At 38.4% G+C, this 23,564-nt stretch overlaps 1 protein-coding gene across 1 annotated transcript in view; it reads right to left on the bottom strand.

The window, feature by feature from the left end:
• Positions 1-3,667: 3,667 nt before the first annotated feature.
• The window catches only part of LOC105198262 (tyrosine-protein kinase-like otk), a 57,103-nt gene continuing 37,206 nt past the window's right edge, over positions 3,668-23,564 (bottom strand). The window contains exons 3-9 of the mRNA XM_026137181.2: positions 14,536-14,659; positions 11,030-11,463; positions 10,403-10,699; positions 9,136-9,702; positions 8,778-9,053; positions 8,424-8,609; positions 3,668-8,344 (exon numbers count right to left, since the gene is read on the bottom strand). Of these exons, the coding sequence (XP_025992966.1) occupies positions 7,293-8,344; positions 8,424-8,609; positions 8,778-9,053; positions 9,136-9,702; positions 10,403-10,699; positions 11,030-11,463; positions 14,536-14,659 (2,936 nt within the window). The 3' untranslated portion in view covers positions 3,668-7,292. The remainder of the gene's footprint in view (positions 8,345-8,423; positions 8,610-8,777; positions 9,054-9,135; positions 9,703-10,402; positions 10,700-11,029; positions 11,464-14,535; positions 14,660-23,564) is intronic.

Below are 23,564 nucleotides of genomic sequence, written 5' to 3'. Positions count from 1 at the left end.
AGGTAGGAAGGAAGGGAAAAAGGGAGCGAGCGAAAGAGAGAGAAAGAGAAAGAAAGAAAGAGCGATACTAATAATGATACTGCATTAATACTGAAGGTATATTATTGCCGATTATTATATTGTAACACACGAAGGATGATGATATTAATACAATACTATTTATAAACTGCGAGAGAAAGAAAGAAAGAGAGAGCGAGACGAGCGGAAAGTACCCGGCGAGGGGAGGAAACGCGGCACGAGCGAGAGGGTTGAGGGAGAAGAAATTGGCCGAATGAAAGAGAGAAAGGAGCGGAAGCGAGGGGAGATAGGTAGTTTGGCAGTAGGCTGATGGTAGAGACACGGCACGTCTAATATTAACGAACAAAAAAAAATAATTAAAAAAAAGTAAAGTATAAAATATCATAAACGCGAAAAAGGTACAGTAGTGGTTTACTATTGGCTGACACGTAGTGTGAATGCTGACATAGGAGAAGCATGCTGGCGAAGGGGAGCTTTTGTGAGATTTTTCTGTGACGGGTTTGGATGGGACGAGACGGAACTGAACGGGGTGGTACGTGTCGCGAGATTTTCGCGGGGCACATGGGAGAGGGGAAGGGGGTGAGTTTTGGGAGCGCGTGCACGTGTTAAATCGGCTTGTCCGGGATATGCTGGTAGAGAAAACGAAGATAGGGCTTTCTTTCCGCGCTATTTTGCCGCTGTTACACGTCGATTAATCCCTCCCCGGTTCGTTCGATATGGATACGGATTGCGCGTTTCACCGGCTCGATATTTTTCTCGTTTCTTGCGCTGAGCGACGATGTTCCTTTCTGTTCATCAGCCATCAGCACCTGTCATCGCGGTTACCGTTGCGCAATCGTTATCTTCCGTTACATGCTGCGTTTTTTTTTTATATTTTGGCGCGTTTGCATTTTTTCGTCTAAAAGTTCATGCTTGTGCGAGGGTAAGAATAGAAATGCTCAGCCGAGATTTATTAGTAAACGAGTCGACGGGCTTGCGAGGAAGTGTTACGGCGCGGATAGAGTCGGTGAGGGATAAGGAGAAAACGCGAGAGAGACTGCCAGAGAAAGAGAGAGAGAGAGAGAGAACGAGCGAGTGAGATCAAGAGAATGAGAATTAGGAGAACGAGGGTTGAAGGGGAGGGAGGATTAGGCAGGAGTGCGACAGGGCGAGAGAGGAGAATCTGATCGAGTGAGAGAGAACGAGAAAGAAGAGAGAATGCGGAGGAACGATTGTAGATTCGGAAAGTCACTTAGCCAGCAGACTGCTGTTCATAGTGCCCTGTTATAGTGGGTTCCCTAGGCAGAGTGGCAGAGACGCGGTTAACAAAAAAGAAAAAAAAAGATGAAAAAAAAAGGAAAGCTAGAACGGAAATGTGAAAGTCAGGTAGGGAGGAAAAGGAAGGGATAACTTACGGGCTAAGCCGAGGCGAGGGCGCAGTTTAATCTTACTACGGAACACCCAAAGTGCACCTGGAAGACGCGACGATATATACATGTACGGGTCTTCATCATCAACGAGACACGCGTCGAAACTGTCGAAAGTCGGAAAGTCGCGGGAGATCGTTGTAAATCACCGAGACTACGGCCTTTGGTCGTCGAACGACGTTGAACGCTCATCGAGGCTCTCCTCGAGAGACTCCTCATCGTCCCGCGATTGTCTTCAGGACATCCGATTCATGTAACGACTCATATGTAATAACTCGAAACCATACAAGTGTGCTCCTGGCGATGAGATAGCGATGCGATCTATCTTCGCGATTATATCTTTTACTGTCGCTGTAATAAGCGGACGGCGACCGTTGTGCGAGAAACGCAGGTTCAATATCGCTGGTTTCCCAGCGCGATTCTCTTCGTGACCGCTTCGAGTCCTTGCGGCGCAATTAGAACGACGTAGACGAGAAGAATCGTACGGGCTTTGCGAGCTCCCGTCGAGACTTGCGATCGCTCTTGTGATCCTCGTCCAATTTAGGTCCCGGGCACCCGTGGAGAACTTTAAAGCGCGACGGATAATGGGAGAGAAAGAGAAAGAGAGAAGGGAAGCGAAGCGAAGTGAAGCGAAATGGAGAGAAAATTGTTCTGAAGAAATGAGGCACTCCGCCCTCTGCCCACGGGACCCTGATCTATTTTTCAGAATACGCTATTGTGATTATTACTATATGATAACAATTTAAAAAACTAAAACGACAAAAATACCTTGTATCATTGTTTATTATACGAATTCCGACGATTATATTATTTATAATGTTAATAATCTATATTAACGATATAATTACCGCATTATACCATTATTATATTTAGTACTATTAGAGAGTGAGGCTGCTACGCTGTATTAATGAATTAAGTACTAAAGGATTAAGTGACTCATCCTCACCTTTTTTAGACTTTACATATAAATATATAAACACACTTAAAAGACTAAAACGCACTTCTCACGTTACTGCGATGATTTACACGTTTCGTTTCGGAAGTTTACGATCACCTTTCTTTCCTGGGCGCTACTCAGTCGACGTTTCTGCTTTCGTTGAACCTGTTTGCATTCGACGACTACGTTATTTTATATATCATAATAGGTATAGACTGTACCATGAAATATTAAGTAAAAATAAATTTGATTAGGTAATACGCCATCCTTTTCTTTAGCATTCGCAAACATTCTACCCATGCGTCCAATTACATGCATCCTTTTTTTAATTTTTTCGTCACTAACGTTTCTCATAAATATATGTGATAGCTGCGTATGCAAGGATCAATCGTTTTGCGTCCTTTCATTACGCTTCTATATTTTCTTTAACATTTTTATTTACTAGAATGTTTAATCACTTGCATTCACATAATGATTTCTAGTAAAGTCGATTCTTATTTCAAATGGATTTAAAATAAAAGAAATTATCAAAATCTCTGTAAACGTTTTAATAAGGATGTATCAGACATACGGTCTTTGCAAAATAAATAAAATTATTTATTTGGGAAATGTGTTTAATATTAACACTTCAAATAAACTATGTACATATAAAAATTGTGTAAATGAAATTTGAGTTTTATTTAATAACTTTTGCTATATTATTATCTAATAATTTTTGCTTATTTACTGTTATTAAAAATTAAATTATTTTACAACATTAAACAAAACCTCAATTATTTTGTGTAAATACTTTATGTATTCAAGATTATTTATATAAAAGTTTTATTGCACTCGTCTAATTATTTTGTAATTATTTTGTAAATAAATTTTGTTTATTTTACTGATTTCTGCATAGCAATGAAACTTTACGTAAATCATCTTAAATATTAAAATACTTTTAAATTCAGATTTTTTTCATTATTTCTTATTTAATAATTTCATTAATTATTTTCATTAGAGCATATATCTACTTATTGAAATGACTTTTTATCCAGATAGAAAATCGTCAATTTTTTCTGTTACTTTCAAGTGCAGTATAAAACAATTTATTAATTTTTTCCCAATTTTCTCAATGTTTTGAGAAATGTCCTATACATTCTTAAATTATAAAACAGATATAATCGTCAAATAAGATTTAAGATGAAGTTACAACTTCAAAAGATGGAATGAATCACCTATTTATTATCATTTAACATGGGATAAGGTTCTAATAGGCTTCGATAAGGTTCTGATAAGAATATGGATTGCAATACAATCGTGATACGCGTTAGGTTGTTTTTTCGTCTTTATTTAATCGTAGCACATACTATTCCAAAAATTCATAAGTACGACGTAGATAAAAAAGTACAAATATTTACAAAATACTGTAAAAAAAGAAATCGATTTGGAACGCCTAAGGATATGACCGTCATTCAAATGAGCTTCCCGTGCGCTGTTCACCTTGTCATCGTATATATGACTAGACATATTGGACATAATAGGTTGCCTTCACGAAATTCGCCGGCACAGCGATCGGTGTGCCTTGTTGCTTTCTTTATGGCAGTGGTGGTCGTTCACGATTAATATCTGAGCGAATGATATGAGCACATAGGACTTGGATATAATTGATCTTAACTTTACATACTCGTAATTGCAGGGGTTAGAGATCGCTGTAACGTATATTCCTAGCGTAGTTTATGTTACAAGCAGTGATGGATCGTACTTGAAATTAATTTAATTAAGCGTGGTATGGTGAGCCCTCAAACATTTAAGATCGAAAATTCAAGAGTGGCAGAAAAAGAAGGTCGTATTTCCGCGCTTCAAGAGACACGAGACACCTCTTTACATTTAGATACGATTGCCATCGTATTTTTCGCGTGTAACTTAACTCTCTTTCTTCATTCAGATGCAAACTTTGGCTAAGGATTTCTATTCAACGTAACTATCGAATTATTTCGAATTTGTATTAATACTGAGCATTACGAATTGCGATAGTACTTTGGCTATATTTCTAATCCCCACCAATTTTTCTGTTTGAATAGCTTTACTTCTCTCTGCATTTGTCGAGTCCTTTTTTGAAATTAAATGTGAAAAGTACGTGATGAATTTCATACTACTAAGTACGCTCGCCATCACCGATCAGAAGGATATTTCTTGACGTATATAGCGAACATTTAGGAAGCATTATAAAAGTTGCTCGTAAGAAACACCACGAGCTCGGGTGATCCGATACCTTGTAAGATTATTTATTTCGTGCTTTTACATATCCTTAATTAGAGCGCCCACGAATACACGACGATGCTCTTGCAGGCAAATTCTTGTGTGATTCTTCGCGGTTTTGCCTTACAGTTTTACCGATATAACGAGTGTGCTTTAAACTAGAGAACAGCCGCGCGGCGCGTACTTATTATTGGCAGTGGTATACGTCAGTGCTTCGTATATCTAATATGAGTATATGATACATCATATTTATATTAGCATGCACAGAGCCGAAGATTCCACTCGTAATTGCTCCTCGAAAGAAACATCTAATTTTTTCGAGAAGTAGAAATTCTTGAAAGAATTTTAAATGGATTGCCAATAACAAATAGATATGTCAAAGCAGTCTCTCGCTGCGTTGAGATCTGCTTCATTTCTATTATTCCTTTCAATGGATTCCGCATTCAGTTTTTTTTTTCACTGCTGGAGACACGTATTTAATCAAAGCTGCGCGATCGATTTCAATTCACGATTCAATAAATCATTTTTTAATGAAAATGTTACACTATTAAAATTCATCTTGATAAAGTTCGACATTGACGAAGGATTGACAAGTCTTTCGGCAATATATCAATTACTCTTTGCTTTTTAAAAGCCATTTCGGGTACATTCATATGTGAAACTCTATCGAACCATATTGCCGATCGACGAAGCTGAACTAATGCGGCTAATTTTTGCACGGCTCTATGCGCGCGTTAATTCTCCGAAAATAATAAAAATCGGTAAGTACTTAAATACGTAAATCCAACGCGGATTAAGTTATAGCAACGTGATTATTTCTCGTTACGAGCATTTCTAACGCTGTTTATCCCGCACGAATAAAAGCTGTTATCTTTAGCGGTGGTTTTTTTTTGTACCCTGCGAACACTTGGCTTACGAAGCATCAACGGAAGTCCTTGCATTAAATGGAAGAAGCAAACGTGCGCACCATAATTGCCTCGCGAGTTCTCTCTACTTTACAGTCTCTTACAGTAGAATTAAATGCAAAAATAGGGGCGACGTTAAAACTTACGCATCGTTAAAGTATAAACATTGATATTCGTTGTATAAATCGGATAATGAGTCAAATATATATTCAGCATATTCCTCTTATTGGACCATCGCGTCAAATAGATTGTTCGCGCTTCTACTTATCAAATCGTAGATCTCCCGAATGCAAAAATATCGCGAGCGATACTTCACCTCTGACCCAAGTGATTCTAATTTCCGCGTGTAAAAATAGAGGTTTTTCAAGTGTCATTCTGTATATGCTGTTTTATCGTTATCATTTCTCTGAGTGCCAGCATCAAGCTGCACGTGTCATGATCCTTTTACCTCTCTGATACCAATACATACAAACTTCTTTAATAAAAAGCCTTCGAGGATTCAAGCGATAATATTAATGAAAATTAACGATGATTCACGCTATTCTCTTGCGCTAAAAAAAAAACAACTTACATGATTACCATCGGTATGTACAAGGCCGTCTTTTTCGTCAAATACGAGTGGTCGATTGCAATTCTTATCACACATAAATATATACGTTATAAATAATATACGTTATAAAAAGTTTCTTTTTACGTCTTAGCGGTGTAGAAGTAAATAGGCGGAGATAAGATTTGCTTCGTCATTTGATATGGTCGTGATACTTTCTTAATATGCATGTCATTGCAGCACCGAGTCCGATCACCGACGTTCAATCGAAAGCGTTTACGTGCTCTCGAACGATCGGACTGAACGTTTTCGTTATCAGTTTTCGGTCTCGGCTCACCTAATAATTAACATATCTTACGAGTATTCGATGTGTGGTGTGATGATACCTATTATTATATCAATACTGTATACTAAGTATTGCATTAATTGCGTAATAACATGTAATGGGCCCATACAGATCGTTTCTTAGTCCGACGATAGAAGAAGAACAGTCATTGGAGCGAAGAAATTCTATTCGAAATAAATATTTCCTTATCAAGCTAGTGGACGCGACAAAATACTGTAATACGAATAATTATTGCGGAACCAATAGGTTTTACCTCGTTTTATCTGATAATCTACAACAGGGAAGCGATAGAGATCAAAATACAACGTTCAATGATCGCACAGCACGGAGATTGCTCGCGCGATTTCGGAAAACGATGATCATGTAACGATAGAAAGATCCAAGATTGCTCAGAACACGATGATGATAATTGAATCTCTGAAGCTTGCGCGCTTCATATATAAAATATATCAAAACTCTCGTACAATGATGAAGATGATACTCACTCGATTACATGCAACAACGTGCGTTAAGTAACACGCACGATGCGAAATACTTAATTCCGCGTAAAAGTCTATACATCACGATTCGCGGCGATGTTTCTAAGACACGTAATCCTCGCGCATTCAATGATTAATGAGCAAGCATTTTCCTTTTACAAAAGAGTAAGGTTTCCTATAATTCATTATGCATATATAATCGATACGAAGCGTTTAACATGAAAGCCGGTTAATTATTCTCACGCGCGAAATCGCGGCGTTTTCGGGTCCCTCCTTCTCGCACGGGAGGGATAACCACCGCGTGATCATCGGCGCTCGTCAGCCTTGCCTCTCGACGTACAGCTCCGCACAATCATTACCCCTATTTCAGTATTTCTGATATTCAGAACCTCGTACAATTAGATCGCGATACTAGCTTACAGGCAACTGTCGACCACAATTTCGCCTATTTTCAACACGACTTCGTCGAAAGTCGGTCTCTCGCGCGGATCGTTTGCCCAGCACTGAGTTTGTAGCTCTTGAAGAGCTGGCGGCGCCGCCTTGTGCGGCTTCCACGTGAGCGTTTGCGTTTTGAGCTGAGCCAGCACGGACTCGTCGTTCAGCTTGTTGAACGGTAATTCGCCCTGATGGAACATCTCCCAGACCAAGCACGAGAACGAATACACGTCACTCTTGGTGGAAAATTCGTCCTCGTATACGGCCTCATAGGGCAGCCATCTCAGAGGAATCACCTGATTCCGATGCTTAGTGTACTCTTGCTGATACGGCTCTTTGGTCATGCATGGTAGTGAGATCTTGATCGACAGGTTGCTGGCGATCAAACAATTGCGCGCAGCTATGTCCTTGTGGACCAACCGATTATCGGCTAAGTGTTTTAAGCCCTTTGCAGCCTGATTCGATAGTGACAGTATTTGCGCCACTGACAGCTGAGGCGCCCGCTGTGGTTTCGATTCGTGCGTCGGGCTAGAATTGTTGTCCTTTCGAGAAGCGATCAAGAACTGTTTCAAGTCGCCCCAGTCAGTATACTCTAAAATCATATAATCGGGCTCCTCCTCTCGACAGAGACCAATCAACTTGACAACATTTTCATGATTAAGCTTATGAACAAGATCCAAATGTCGTTTAAATTCCTGAAGAGCAATTTCGTCTTTCGTATTCGTTAAACTTTTGACCATGACCAAGGATTCCTTGTCACCATCAACCTGATACTTCGTAGAATAAATCTCACCAAATTCACCCCGGCCAAGAGGCTTTAATTCCTTCAAGCTGCTTCGCGAAATAGCGAGCTTGTCATAATTCGACTTGGATTTCTTAGATTGGTTGCTACTCTGACTATGAGCTGTATCCGCGCCATCACTCTTGTTATGGGAATCGCGATTTTCTTTCTTCTTATGCGTTGAATTTACTTTATTCCCAGTTTCCTTCAATTCTGTCTGTTCCTCCTGTACCTCGCCATTCTCCATTTTTTCTAGAATTAATTGATATACACATCGATTTAGATTATGTATATGCTTAAATTATTATATACATTAATATTAACAATATACCTTCCGTTTGCTCCTGCAGGTACTGCTGTTTTCTACGGCGACGACGGTAACGGCAATATAACATAAGACCAACGACAAGCACCATATATCCTGCGGCTGCACTGAGAGTGATCGTTACGGTCTTAGTCATCATTGTACCTTCATCAGTGGCCTCTAGATCCATGTCGGCTCTATAATTATCTCCAGCTGAAATAATAATTATTCTGTTATCATAAAATAGATCGCATTAATTTCCAATTAATTTAAAACAGTTATTTCGAGAAATTATATGTATTATAATAAATTATATATATATATATATATATATATATATATATATATATATATATATATACACAATAGTGAATAATGTACCTTTTACATTTAATTGAACTTCCTCTCGCTTTAAACCACCGCTATTACCAGCGGTGCATCCGTACTTTCCTTCGTCACTAAGATACACCTCTTTAATGTACAAACTTCCATTACTTAATACTTCGAATCGAGGATTATCTAGATTATTCATGCGAGAATCTTTATCCCATTGGATGGTCGGTTTAGGATCACCTTCGGCGGCACAATGTAACATTACCGGATATCCCTCAATTGCCTCCGTTGGATTTTGCGGCTGTACCGTGAATTTTGGCGCGACTATAAAAAACAATCGAGTACATTAATTTATTATAATAATTTATTGTTCCTTCAATATTCATTGTATATTCGCGATACGTACTAACTACATCAATGCTAATCGTGTGATTGATAGATCCCTGAGCGTTGCTCGCAATACAAGTGTATCGACCCTTGTCCTCCTCCAATACGCCGTTGAAGTGTAGAGTGCCGTTAATATCCTGAACATGTTTGGGGAATTCCTCGTCCTCACCCTCCTTGACCCATTTTACCGTAGGGTTCGTGGCACCCTGGGCCTTACATGATACTTTCGCTGTGGAACTGAGCTCCAAGCGTTTATTGACAGGTTGTGGTGAGAATTTGAGTTTCTCTTCCACAGTGAGAACGGCCGAATCCGAAAATAGAGATGCGAAACCAGTAGTAAATACTTCACACTTGTAGTGCCCTTTATCGGACAGGTCAACGCTCTTGAAATGCAGCGTAACATTGCCGTGGTTATCGGTCACGCGGTATCTTGTCGGACCGCCTGATTCCTTTAGCTTTGTCCCGTCCTTTAACCAGTGCACGTGCGTCACCGGCGGTTCCATGCCGGAATACGAACAAGTTAACGTTACGGAATCACCTTCCATCACACTGAGCGATTCTGGGGAGCTTATTATACTTGGCGGAGCTAAACATAATAATGACAGAATATTTGCAAGTTTTCTGAATAATTATGTGCGAGAATTTTAATTTAGTTTACAAGAATTTTAGACAAATTATGTATTCATAAAAAAATGCGTACGGCAAAACCTTTCTTAAGTAAATACACTTTCTTTAAACATAATTTATTAATTCAAAGAAATAATTAATTGTAATTAATTTTTTACTTGTAATATTACTTGCGATAATTTTTACTTATAATTATTATTTGTAATAATTTCTTAAAATCATATTTAGTAGAGAACCTTTAATCGACATGTGAAGATACAATATAAACAATCGAAATACCTTATTGGTCATAGCTAGTATTGATATTTGTTGTGTGGTTTTGTATACTTTTTCAAGTTCACAAAACTGCGCGCCGAATAAATTTTCGATCTTAAAACACAGTTCTAAGAGGAACAAGAAATAATATCATGTTCTTAAATTGAAAATCTATACTTTAATAATGCATGATGCTAACAAGCATCTAATGTGGCAATGAGAACCCTTTCCCCTAATTTTTTTATCAAGATAATATTTTATTAGCAGAAAAACATTTATTGTTACAATTATTTGTTTAAATTAATAAATTATAATTAAAAAAAAATGTATTTACTTGAGACGAGAAATTTTTTGCCGTGTAAGCTACGCTTATGATTTTCTATCGAAAAAAATTGTATACCTACTTGATATAACTATTTGGACGGATATATCCGTTTCACCGGCGAGATTCTCGGCCATACAAGTGTAATTGCCGTCATCCTCACTCATTCGTGCCCTCGCGATAATGAGCGTGTTGTCTTGAACGCGTACGGGACCAGTATCGCTTATAATATGTCCCGTGGGATCTCTCCAATAAACTTTGGGCGGAGGAAGCCCTAAGGGCTCTAGGCAACTTATTTGGAATTCTTGATCCTCGCCGACAATCGCCAGCTGAGTTTGAAGTTTCGGTTCGAAAGCGGCCATGGAAAAGTTTAGTAAATCTGCAAGTTTCATTTACGTTCAAAACTCCATTTATGTTGTCAAGAAATACAATAAGAAGTTTATTTAGACTTCAAACTATCTTAATAATTGTCATTTCGTACTGTTTATTAATATGTTTGATTAAAAGCTTTAAAGACAATATCATTTGAGTCAACTGATGTAACATTTAAGACTTGTGATCTAATTGTATTTTTGATTGTATTATTAATTATATTATTAATGGTCTCCATTATTATTTAACTTTATTCTCTTCTAATATTATTTCATTATCTTTTGTTTACTATATTTAATTATATTATCGTCGGGCTATCGGAAATCCAGATACTTACAGGCAATTTGTAATTCGACCGTGTAACTGACTGTGGTCTCGTCCCTTGTTCCATGGCAGGAGTAGAATCCCTGGTCCCTTTGATCGGCAGCGTGTATCATGAGCGTGCCGTTCTCGAAGATCGTCCGCTCCTCGTCAGATTCCAGCGGACCGATTTCCTTGAAGAACCACTGCACCTCGTCGGCGTCTTCGAAAACGCAATGCAGAGCGGCCGGATCGCCCCGCTTTACGATCAGGTTTCTCGGAACAACCTTAATCGTCGCAGTTTCATTTCCGGAAACGATTAATGGATAGCTCTCGGTCACCGGCGAGGATCCCGCTTCGTTCTTGGCTAGACAGGTGTACATGCCGCTGTCCTCGGGGATCGCTCTATGTATGTGCAATTTCTTCTTTTTAATCTCGACACGATCGCTTCGCGCCACGCTCATTGTATTCCTGCAAAATAAACAATCGATCCAAATATAAATTATTGCATTACGTGTGATCAAATTTTGCGTTAATTAACTCTCCGTGGTCCAATGTTTCTTTCGCTGCTTTCCAACCGTATCAGTAATGTCTGACAGCGTTTTTTCAAACAAAGAATTTTTGATTGTAAAAATCTGAAGAAAAAAAATTTTGATACACACTCTTCCAACGTTTCAGAATATGATTTGGGTCACAATTGTGTGACCCAAAACGTTATTCGCTTTTTTTTTGTACGTGTCCGAATTTGAGGCAAAATAATTCAAAGTTCAAAATTTGTCTCGATCCCCGATTGGACTACGGAGAATTAAAAAGTTAATTACATCGCTGTTACTTCAAATAGAAACAAGTTAAGTCTTTATATGACTTTAACATTCTTTCGCGTAATATTTCATTTTTTTCCAAAATATTCCTACACTAAAACAAAAAAATTGTATAAAAAAATTATGTGAGTCCTAATAGCTTATTTACTTGCAATCAAGTTAAAAATTTTTTAAATAAAATTCTACGTAAGTAAAATAAAGAAATTATTTTAATCAAGTAATTTTTTGTAGTTCTAGAAAATATTTACTGTTAGACTATTTTTATATTCAAGATAATCAAATTTTTTAATCTAAGAAAACAATTTAATTGAGTTTAATATTATTACGTAAAATCATTACGTAAAAATTACAAAAATACAAAGTTATATACCTAAAGTAATAAGTCTATTTAAAAGTAAATATTTTTACTTAAACACACAAAAAATGAATTCTTAATTCACGTACATTTTTATTCTTGAATGCTATTTGTTTTCATTTAAGTATAAAATGCTTTCTTCAATTACAACTGTTCACTTGCATAATAAATATATTTGTGCAAAGTATATTTTATTCTTAAGATCATATGCTTGTTTCTAATATCATAGTGTTCTCACGACAAGTTCAATTACATTATTTGAAAGCTATTTATTCTTGAATTAAGAATTACATATTTGAAAGTACACTCGACTTGTACTCGAAGCTCACTTGTTTTGCGTTCACGGGCAACGGTGTGCATGACAACTCAATGGATCCCAGTATCAAGCAAGATGATTCACCCTCTGTTTGAAAATGGGTTTGATTATTACTAATGAAAATAATGCAGTTGGCAGAAATGAAAATTACTGGTGTTGTAAATGAATTACGAGAATTTGTAACGCGGTGCGATGCAATATTTTCCTAAAAGTCGTTGCGGTAGTCTCGCGCAGCGAGAGACTTTGCTCACCCAAGGCGCGCGTGCACGCCGCTTAAAGTCCCGCCACTCGGGTCGTTGACCGTATACGATCCCGACAGACAGGCGCACGTGCACGCCGTCGGCCGACGGGTTGTTAACCGAGCGACCGAGGAGAGTGGGGAGACGGCCCAGATGGCACGCGGCGTGACGCTTGTCTTATGGGACCGTGTGCGGTCAACAACCCGAGTAAGGCATTAATGTATTTTCTTTTCTGTCTTTCAGGAAAAATCACATATAATTAACGGATAGATATTATAAAACGTTGAATGTCAAAAAGAAAAAGAAAATAAGGAAAAAATGAAAAAAGGAAGAAAGGAAGAAAGGAAGAAAGGAAAAAAAGGAGAAAAGTTCAAAATTAAAAAATCCATACTTTAATAATATTAATCATTAATATAACATTTGTTATAAAAAAAGTAAAGATTAGAATCGTAAGTAGCATTGAAAGATTAAAGAAACATTGCATAAATCGAAACGTTGTAATATTGTACGGAAATTACAAAAGATTTCTCATTTCTGCAATGTTACTACAAGCTTGCGGTAACATTGAAATGTCCGCAATTTTAAACCTGAAAATCTTTATGACGTTTCGTGATTGTTTACTGGTTTTACTGATGGAAAAAACGAAACGCAACTCCAGTAATTTTCACTTTTGTCAACTGCATTATTTTTACTAGTAATAACCAAACCCATTTTCAAACAGATTATCAATGATTATGAAATAAGTGAGGATAGTTTAGTAAGTAAAATATTATATTCACAGAGCATGCCTTCAAAATGCAATTCAAAAAAAAGTAAAATGTTAAGCTCGTCCTACCTAACCTATGTTTATAATTAACAGATGACCGACTTTGTCACAGAGATAGAGAAAGGTTGCCTGTACACACAGGCGGATCTGTTACCCACAAACAACATGAGTGAAATATGCAATGAATCCGCCACATCAGATCTGCCCGCAATGAAGAAAAAATAATCCTAATATAAGCATATTTAATGTTAAATGGGCGCAATTCTATTCTTTAAATAAAGTGAAATTTGTTTCCAATTAAGAATATCTTTTCGCTTTGTTTTTAGAATAATTTATTCTTAATCGAAAATTATTTATTCTCGGCGCTATTCTAAGCATAAAATATTCTTAGATTAAAGCATTTATGCATTTCTTTAAGAATTCATTTTGCTGTGTGAATGCTTGCATCACAATACATATTCATATGGTTTCAAGAAAATGTATTTTTTTCATAAAAAAAAATTTTTTTCTCTCAGTGTATGGATGACTGGTAACTTGTATAAATGTACGATCTCGTGAGACAATCGATTGGAGATTTTATTTTCAGCCTCAATTTTCGTCTCGAAAATAGCGTAGACAGGACGGTTCGAAAAATATATCGACGGAAAAGTTTTCCCGACGCGCGTGATATTTTTAAACGCGCGATCGATGTCATTAAACTCCGCCGAATGCCCGAATGTGTTCCGCGGGGAGAAGGGCGTTACGCGGCTTCACGACGAGGGGGATGATTCGAGGTGACGGCGGAGGTGAAACTCTCGATGGCACACGCCGGGGCGAATGCCACTTCATAATTCACCGGCCCGGTCCCGTAAACGTCGGGTGTCAGTTACGCTAGGAACTTAGTAGTTTGCGCTCTTCATTCCGGTCCCATCACCCCCGCATCGCCCCATCTCGCACATCCCGCTGGCTTTTCCGGCATTAGTTGCCCTCTCCTCGCCCCGGTTTTCGCGCGCGCGACGAGACGCTCAGGTAAATGGACGAAGTTAGAACAGACGAAAGCAACCAACTTGAACCACTCGTATTTCACGTCGCCGGAGCCATCGACGTGACACCGGAGCTCGACCTCGCTGTCCACGCGAATCGCGGACGGTAATTTCGGCTGCTGCAATTGCACGCTCGCCTCGCTGATCCCTGAAACAGAAATCAATGATGCCCTGTTACACAATGATCGGCTATTAACGAGGTAATGTTTGCGGTGTACAATGCATTATATCGTTACATAGGAGTGTAGCAGAGACAGGAAAGCAAAATGAATATTTAATAGAATAATAACCACGTGTGTGTTACTCTGTTTATTGTTGATTATATGGGTAGTACCCTCGAGTGCTACCCATATTTTTCTGACGTTAATATACTCTAGGTGAAAATTCACTCGTATAATTAAAAAGTTTTTTTAATACTTTTTTTATGTCTACTATAGGTTACAAGGATAGAAACTAAACTAATATTATTTTAATGTAAAGTAAATAAATGTTAACGCTTAAAAATCTTACTAAATGATTTATTAGTTGACTGTGTTGGTTAAAAAGATGTCACTTCTTTTATTTCTACTTTCAACCTTTATACATACACTGGAAAAAATTTGTTTATGTTCAAGTAAATATAGTTATTTTAACATTATTTCCTTGATTTAAAAACGTATTCTATATTCTAACACATCTTTATTATTCTTATCGTCAGAAAAATTATTGCAAGACTTATTTAAAATTACAGAAATAACTATTTTATAAGTATTTCTCTCTATCCACATTAAACACTTTAATAATTGATAAAAACAATTTTATAAAAAATTTAATATTATAAAAGTAAATTTATGGACAAATGAAGTATTTAAAAAATGGATATGACAATGTATTTTTTTTTTAAATATGAACAGAAAAGAGTTACATTAACACTATTCTAAATAAATATTCAAGCAATCCTGAAATAACAGGTCATAAAGAACGTAGTGCAGATCTGACACTGTCAGACACACTAAAGGGGAGAATAAGTGGGAGCTCCTGACTGTTATTTAACCCTTAAGTACCGAGGCAAAAAGGAGTGACGCTTTTACTGAGGTTGGTTCTCTTTAGGTTGGTCTTGACACAAATCAATTAAAAAAAATTGGAATACATTTTTTCGCGTTGTCTCACGGATCAACCCTCAGTACTTGAGGGTTAATAGCAGATACTTGAATTAGTCTCCCCAGGTAAAAATTCTTCTACAATAGCATTTTAAGATTATATAAAAATATTAGAAAACGTTGAAAAATAATAGAAAAAATGTTGCATCGGAATATCCAGCTCCGTTCTTTTAATAACTATATGTATGTGTCAATTAATGTTAATGATGAGCACGCAAATTGTCATTTGCGTGATATGTCACGGATACGCATTTCGTAAACTCTATGCTACCGCATTTACGACGCACGTGCGTACGACGGTATCGGAGAAAGAAAGCAAGAAAACCGTAAGCTATTAAGCATCGCGGATATTAGACGCGGCGAATTCACGACGCTAATAACTTTGGGATTATATGTACGCGATATTGCGAGCGGCGAAGCAAGTGCGCGTAATTACGCGCGGTGCGCGCCGAACGATTCCCTTCTTTTTTATTTTTTATTTTAGCGGCATTCCGTCCTTTCGGCGAGATTCCTTCATGCTACGCAGATCGACAAAGAAAATCGGGATAGAGAGCGGCGGCGGTGGCGGCGCTCCCGAATGAACGGAGAGGAGAGACGAACGAGACAAACGACCTCCGCCTCCAATTTCTTCACGTTCGACGTCGTCCGTCGTCGAGGGCGCCCGGAGGAAGGGCGCGTCGACGCTGAGAACGGCGACGAATAACCGCGCGGATATCGCGGCGGACCGACTGGAATTCTAGAATGGGAAAGAAGCACTCGCGGAGGCAGGACAATGGGAGGGAAAGCAATTCTCCGTAGAGATAGAAGAAGCCAGAGGGAGAGGCGGGTTGCCGAAGGGGCCAGGGAGGAGGAAGGAGGTGGCGGAGAGGATGCTCGGTTCCTGAGAATGTCAGGTCGATTCCTCCCATCGCCGCACTCTCCCGTTTTTGTGCTCGCTCCAAGGATCAAACCCACCGTCGTTGTCGGCCGTCTGAAAACGAGAGCGCGCGCGCGAGGGACTCGATCCGCTCGACTCGAATTTAATCGAGTCAAATAAAACGCTGACTTAGGAGGGAACGGAGGAGGACGCGTTCCATTCCGCTTATCCTTCGTTTCCGCGGCCGTTTGCCGCGACGGGCACGTCGCGAGCGAGCTCGTCAAAGCCTGTGGTCCGTGCGAAGGACGCGGTCTCTCCATGTATTATTCGTGAGGGACAGACAGAACTCGAAGGAAGGGTCGGAGGAGGCCCTTCTCGGGCCGACTGCCCTTCGCATCGGATACGAATCCCTCCCGTTTTTTCCCCAACTTATCTGGACTTTGCAGCAGAAGTTGTCTGAGGTTTCAGTGTCCGAGGGTGCGGCGAATCTCGTATCGATTCGGGAAGAACATTTAATCCGTCGACGTAGCACGACGGTATTATTTATTATTTGTAAAACTAAAGTTTCTACTTTGTTACTCATAGTGTAAAATTAAAAATTTTATTAACAGATAAAAATAATTAATAGTGATATCAATAATGATGAATCTTGGTGACACACTGATTGAATGTTACTTCGATTGTACGTGAGTGAATAATTGCCGATAAATCTTGACAAGCTTTCTTAGTGACCCTTAACGATCACTGGAAGTCCCGTGTGACTTTAACGAAAGTTCTCCAGTTAAATTTTCTCTACGTTCTATCGCCACTATATCGACAGTTCTAATTGTCAATTTATTTTCTCGAAAATTATCCCCTTATACCTCAAAATGAATACCTTTTCTTGAAACGTGTACTGACACTGATGTGTTTCTTAAAGTGCTATATCCAAAGAATATATCCTAAAAATTTTTTAAAAAATATTAAAAATCTAAAAAAGTTGTGACTTTTTAAAGTAAAGAAGTCATTTTTTACGTTTCTTTTGGTTCAATAAATTTTTTACTATGATCGATTTAAAATTTAACATGACATGAAATTAATTCACATTTTACAATATTTGAAGAATGTTCAGTAACCTTTTTTACTTAAAACAATCAATAGTTTGGGCGCGATAACCGTTCAAAGTCATTTTGACTCTACATGACCATTATGCTAACTTTACTGAAGTGCGACCATTAAGGGTTAATGAAGAAAATCAGAATCAAGCCCCGATGCGTTCAACTATGCAGTGGGGAAGTAACGACGGTTAAACGAGGATGAGAAAGGCGAGTCGCAACTCACAGGGCAACAGTTACCGAAGACCGTGTGGACGATAAGGCTTCGTTCATTAATTTTATTCATTAGTCCGCGCCACGAAATTGATCAGTCGCGCCGGCACCCTCGGCGCGATAAAACAAAACGTAATTACGCGCGCCTGAGGTCTCGTTAAAAAAATGCACCAATAGTTGAAAGAAAAATGCGTGTCGTTAGCGCGCGGGAGGAGGGGGGGGGGATCATGTATTCGGACGAACGTCGCAAATTGCGTGCGCGCGTTACGCGCAACGCCGGAGTCCGTAAGCTCGCGATAATTTACTCGTTCCTGCGAACGTAACGATTCGCACCTCTACAAAAGCGCGCGAGTAATTTATTACCGCACGACGATTGGATCGTCGACCGAACCGCGAAAGCCTCTTTTGATCTACGTCTCAATTAGAGAACATCGATTTATAAAATAACATCCTAATTTCAATTTTAATCGTAAATTTCCGATTTCGTATGTCCGATACATTCTTAAGTGCCAAATGTATGCGATATCGCAAATATTTGCTAATCACTTATCTACCTTAATTAATGTTTTGCAGCTAAAAGAATTGTGGTTATACTCGCGAGACCATTTTTTTTTGCGCGTACGATATGTCGAGTCACAATATCTACTCTTTTTAATTATATTGTTGCGTAACAAATTTAAAACGTTTTCCAAACTGGAATTAAATAATTTCAATTAACAAGTAAAGTTAGAATCCGTGCGAAAACAATTTTGCACAAATGTACGTTGGCGATCCATAAAACGGAAACGACTGCACTTTCGAGGTCCTCGAGGCGGCATTATTAACACCTCGGTCGATTCGATCTTTTTCCTCTATCTACGAGGCGAGCTCCTGTCGTCGGCACTTTTTTTCCTCTCGCGTCTCTCTCTCGTTGGCAGTCGACGACGACCTGCAGACTGCAGACTCGGCGGCGCATCGAGAGGCGCTTCATCAACGAGCGGTGCACGTGAACGCGATTACTTCGAAAATGAATCCTCCACGCGGACTGCGTAATAACTTCCCTCGGCGCTGGTGTGCGCCGTGTACGTGTCGCACCGCCGCACGAATGTATTGCAAACAATTATCTTTTTGCCGTTGTGTCTGGCATACGCTATCCTTCATAGACCGTAATAAATCTAATGCGCAGGACGCGTATATTTTTGCATAAATTGAATGTGCTTAAATGCAAATGTCAACAAAAGAGTGATTTAGAGATCGACGAGATCAATTGAATTTGTTGCTCGTGCGCGCTTTGGTAGCGATTGTCGGGAACGAGATGCGTATTCAATGTCACCGTACGTGGGAATGAACTTTGAAATAGTCACGTGTTCACGTGACAGTCCCTCTCCGCTTTCGGAGCCTGATCATTGATCGACCTTCCACTCCACGGACCGTCTGGCTCGAATTGTTGCGCGAAATTAGTGGTGAAAATTTCCGCGAGCGATTCGCAGCCGGACCCCAGCCCTCGGTGAATCCGGGGATGAAACGAGAGGCGGAATCGTTCGATTGTTATTTCTTCTTCCTTTCTCTCTTCTCATTTCCTTCCGCCCTCTCCGCGATGTGTGCTCGCGTTGGTGAAGCGGGCGAGCAGTTTGAGCCTCGAAAGGCTCGCGTCGAAAACCATTGCGCGCTCCTCCATTGTAAGTCCATTAAGAAGCATTAATCTCAAGGAGTTGCCATCGAGGAAGCGGATTTAAGGGTGACGACTTTGTCGGTACAAAGCTGCGACAAAGGGTCACGAGAAGCTTGAGAGAAGATGTAGTTGCATAACAAGGAAGAAAACGAAACGCAGAGAGGAATCTTCGGATTTTGGGAGGGAAATTGAAGGACTTGTTTGTAATGACGAAAGTCTTCAGTTTACCTTTCGTACGTCCAGATGAGATGGCACTCGAGCCATTTTTCCTCTCTCATTGCAAAACCGTCTCTCTCTCTCTCTCTCTCTCTTCTTTCTGTTTCTCTGCTCCATTGTTTCCCCTTCTTTCCTTTCAATCTCTGCACCCTTTTCCCGCTTTGCCTCCCCCTCCTGCCGGTGTGCTCGCTCTTCGCTCCATCCTTTACCGTTCGATGCCTCTCGTTGCTCCACACTTCGCATCTAGGCGTCTCGTGTTTAAATGCACAAACGAAGCGACAGATCAAAGGAACCGCCGACAGGGTATACGCACAGCGCGAGAATGGGTAAAACGAGTGAGAGAGAAAGAGACGAAGAGCAGAGGGAGTAAGCAACATTTATTATTATCATCGAACCCGTGTGGCCCTTACTCGCACAACCGTTCCTTCAGCACCTCGCACAGTCGAGATTAACTTTCGTGCAAACAAAGTCGTCGCCGCTGTCGGAGTGCACGCACGCGTCGCAGCATGCGTGCACACGTCGCGCGGAAGTGGTATCTCCGTCGGTTTACATTACAATCCTTCCCGATCACTTGCGCATGAATTTGCACGCGGAGCTTTCCATTTTGATTCAATCGAGATTGCCGATATTCGTGCGACACGCACAACTTGTGTTAATACTAAGAAAACAAATACTGAAAAATTTATTTGTGGAGTATAAATTTATTTCACTGAAATAAATTTGTATTTAAATATATGACGAAATAAAATTTTATTCCTGGCAAACTAATTAATAAGAAAAATGAGATATACTTCACAGAAATGTATTTACTTGTGGCATGTAAATTTATTTCATTGAAATAAATCTGTATTTAAATGTGATCAAACAAAATTTTGTTCCTGGCAAATAAGCTAATTATTAAGAAAAATGAGATATATTTCACAGACACGCATATTCCGTCGTCACACAATTAATTTTTTTTTATAACTAATAAATATCGAAGGAAACGTCACGCGCACGCATGAAATACGTTTGCGGAGTGTTTTTATTTTAATTTAATCAAGATTGCGGATATACATATAATTATGCGACACGCACGACTTGTATTAATGATAAAAAAAAAAAATTCTGAAAAATTTATTCCATTGAAGCAAATCTTTACTTAAATATGTCGAAATAAATTTTATTCCTAGCAAATAAACCAATTAATAAGAAAAATGAGATTCGTATATTATACTTTACAAAGATGTATATTTCATCGTCACACATTTAAAATTTCTTATGACCAATAAAAATCGAAGAAATCATCACAAATAACTTTATCTGTTAATATTTTAACTTAATATTTTTTAAAAATATTAAAAAATATTAAGTTGAAATATTATTTCTCGTTAATATTTTTTCTTAGTATAATCTCACTTATTGTAATCTCATTTATTGGCTATAAATAAATGTAATGTAATGTATAGTGATAAAATATACATTTTTGTGAAATATCTTTTTTTTAATTGGTTTATTTACTAAGAATAAAATGTTATTTTGCCGCATTTAAATAAAGATTTATTTCAATAAATTAAATTTATATCTCATAAATAAATGTTAAAGTATTTTTTTTTCTCAGTGTACTCAAATAAATTCATGAATTTTACTATCGAAAATGGATAAGCCTAATAATTATCTAGAAATACACATAAGCGAAGTGATAAATATTTTTGACTGTATATAGAGAGTTGTATATATTGAAGAATCGTTTCTTTACAGGTTGTGAACGAACGATCTTTTTCTCTTTTCATACGTATAAATAAATACCCGTTATTTCTCTGTCTTTCGGTGTTTGTTAGGCAACCTTGAATCGAGACGGCTGACCCTGCTATCTTCAACGACCCTTCTGACCGGCTGTTCGCAACATATAGTGATTTTAATTGCTCCCTCCGACAAGAATTTTGAAGCGACACTCGAGCATCGATTGCCTTACGGAATACATACATTATAATAAGTTTCAGGCATTAGTTACGTACTGAATATTCAGTAGGACAAACTAGGAAAGAGATTTCTCTTGCAATTGGTGCATCAGCTCAAGATCGTATCTTAGCCTCTCTGAAGATATCTTCAACACAAATATACCGCGCAGGAGCGATTTGTCAGTTTAAACGAAACTGACAGACAAAACGCGCTACACGCCCGCCATATGGACGGGTTCTAATAAGTCGCGTCGCGGTAAGGGGCATAGCATTTTTCTTTCTAACAGGCGATCATCGACGAAACGAGAATACGTCGACAGATGCGTGTCATCCTCCGGGGAAGTCGCGCGCGGCGCAACGCGGACCACCCAGATGCCACGTGAGTCTGGGTCGGTTTATCGTCAGACATAACAGTGCCAAATAACGCGCAACGTTCGCACGTCGAGTCGTCTGTTGACGCACGCGTATCCAGATGTAGCCGATTCGTAACCGTAATCGTCGCACATGCCGTTTGATATCAAAGCACAAATAGAAATCGTCACTAGCCAAAACTTTCCGTCATTCGCTCAAACGACAAGCGCAAGTGTACTCGTACCATTCTCATTTCATTTCAAGAAAGATGATAAATGCTCACTCCGTGTACTCATTCTTCGAAGGATCCTCACAGCATTGGAGTTTATCAGTTTAATGAGTTAATGAAGTACTGAATGGAAGCCATTAGGAGCTAGTCAGGCGAGAAGGTATCGTACGGAAGTTCGACAGGGTAAAAAGAAAAAGAAATTCTGCGTGAGCGGCACGAAAAAAGAGGAGTAAAGGGGCACAGAGGGTGTGTGCTCGGGAAGAACTTGTTGGTGACGAAATCGATTTACGAAATCAATACGACTCGAACGCGAGTCCTTCGATCCGCAGAACTATCGACTAGCTGCTTCCACGAAAACATTTCAGGAAACGAGTGCTGTAAGACCTCGTCTCGTTATTAAAGTTTTAATATCGGCGTTTAAAAACGAGCCGACGACGCGACGTCTCGATGTAAGAGCTTCGGGGATAGCCGATGGAAGGACGGATGATACTTTTCCATCTTTGCGATATTATCGATAAATACTAAGAAGTCTAAGACTCTGAGAAAAGAACTTTTTGGTTGGCGATTCAAGTGCTCATTTCGCCATAGTAAAAAAAAAACATAGTAGCCCGTAATGCGTTTTTTTCTTTAGTAAAAAAAAAATTGAAAAGACGACGGGTATTACGGTCAATGTCACTGCGCGCTTTTTGTAAGGATGTAGAACACTTCTCAAAACATTAAGATAATTATGAACAAATTATAGATTGTTTTATATTACATTTGAAAGCAGTAAAAAAAATTTGGCAACGATTTTCTATTTAATTAAAAAATTATTTCAATAAGAAGTAGATATGTGCTCTAATGAAAATATAATTAATAATGAAATACAAAATAATAAAAAAAACTAATTTTTTAAATTTAAGAATTTATGTAAAGTTTCATTACAATGCAAAGATCAGTTCTGTAAAATAAACAAAATCTATTTATTTACAAAATAAATAACTAAACAATCACAATAAAACATTATACGTCATTTTAAATATACAAAAAATTGAGTTTTCTTATTGTTGTAAAAAGTAATTTAATTTTCAATAACAAATAGAGTAAATAAACTATAATAAATGTTATTAAATAAAAATACAATCTTATTCACACAACTTTCATATATGTATAGTCTATTTGAAGTGTTAATATTAAACACATTTCCAAATTTTATTTATTTTGCAGGGGGACAATATATCCTTACTAAAATATTTTTTTATATAAATAATTTATTTTTAATACGCTATATTTAATCCGGAGTGTTGACATGACAATGACAACTACGTATTTTATTCTAAGTTACGTGTATTAATCTAAGAGCTCAAGTTATTAAATATATATAT

Source organism: Solenopsis invicta, chromosome 7, assembly GCF_016802725.1.
Source record: "Solenopsis invicta isolate M01_SB chromosome 7, UNIL_Sinv_3.0, whole genome shotgun sequence".
Taxonomy (NCBI): domain Eukaryota; kingdom Metazoa; phylum Arthropoda; class Insecta; order Hymenoptera; family Formicidae; genus Solenopsis; species Solenopsis invicta.
Note: the sequence above shows the minus strand (reverse complement) of the source record. Positions and strands in the feature narration are given on the sequence as shown.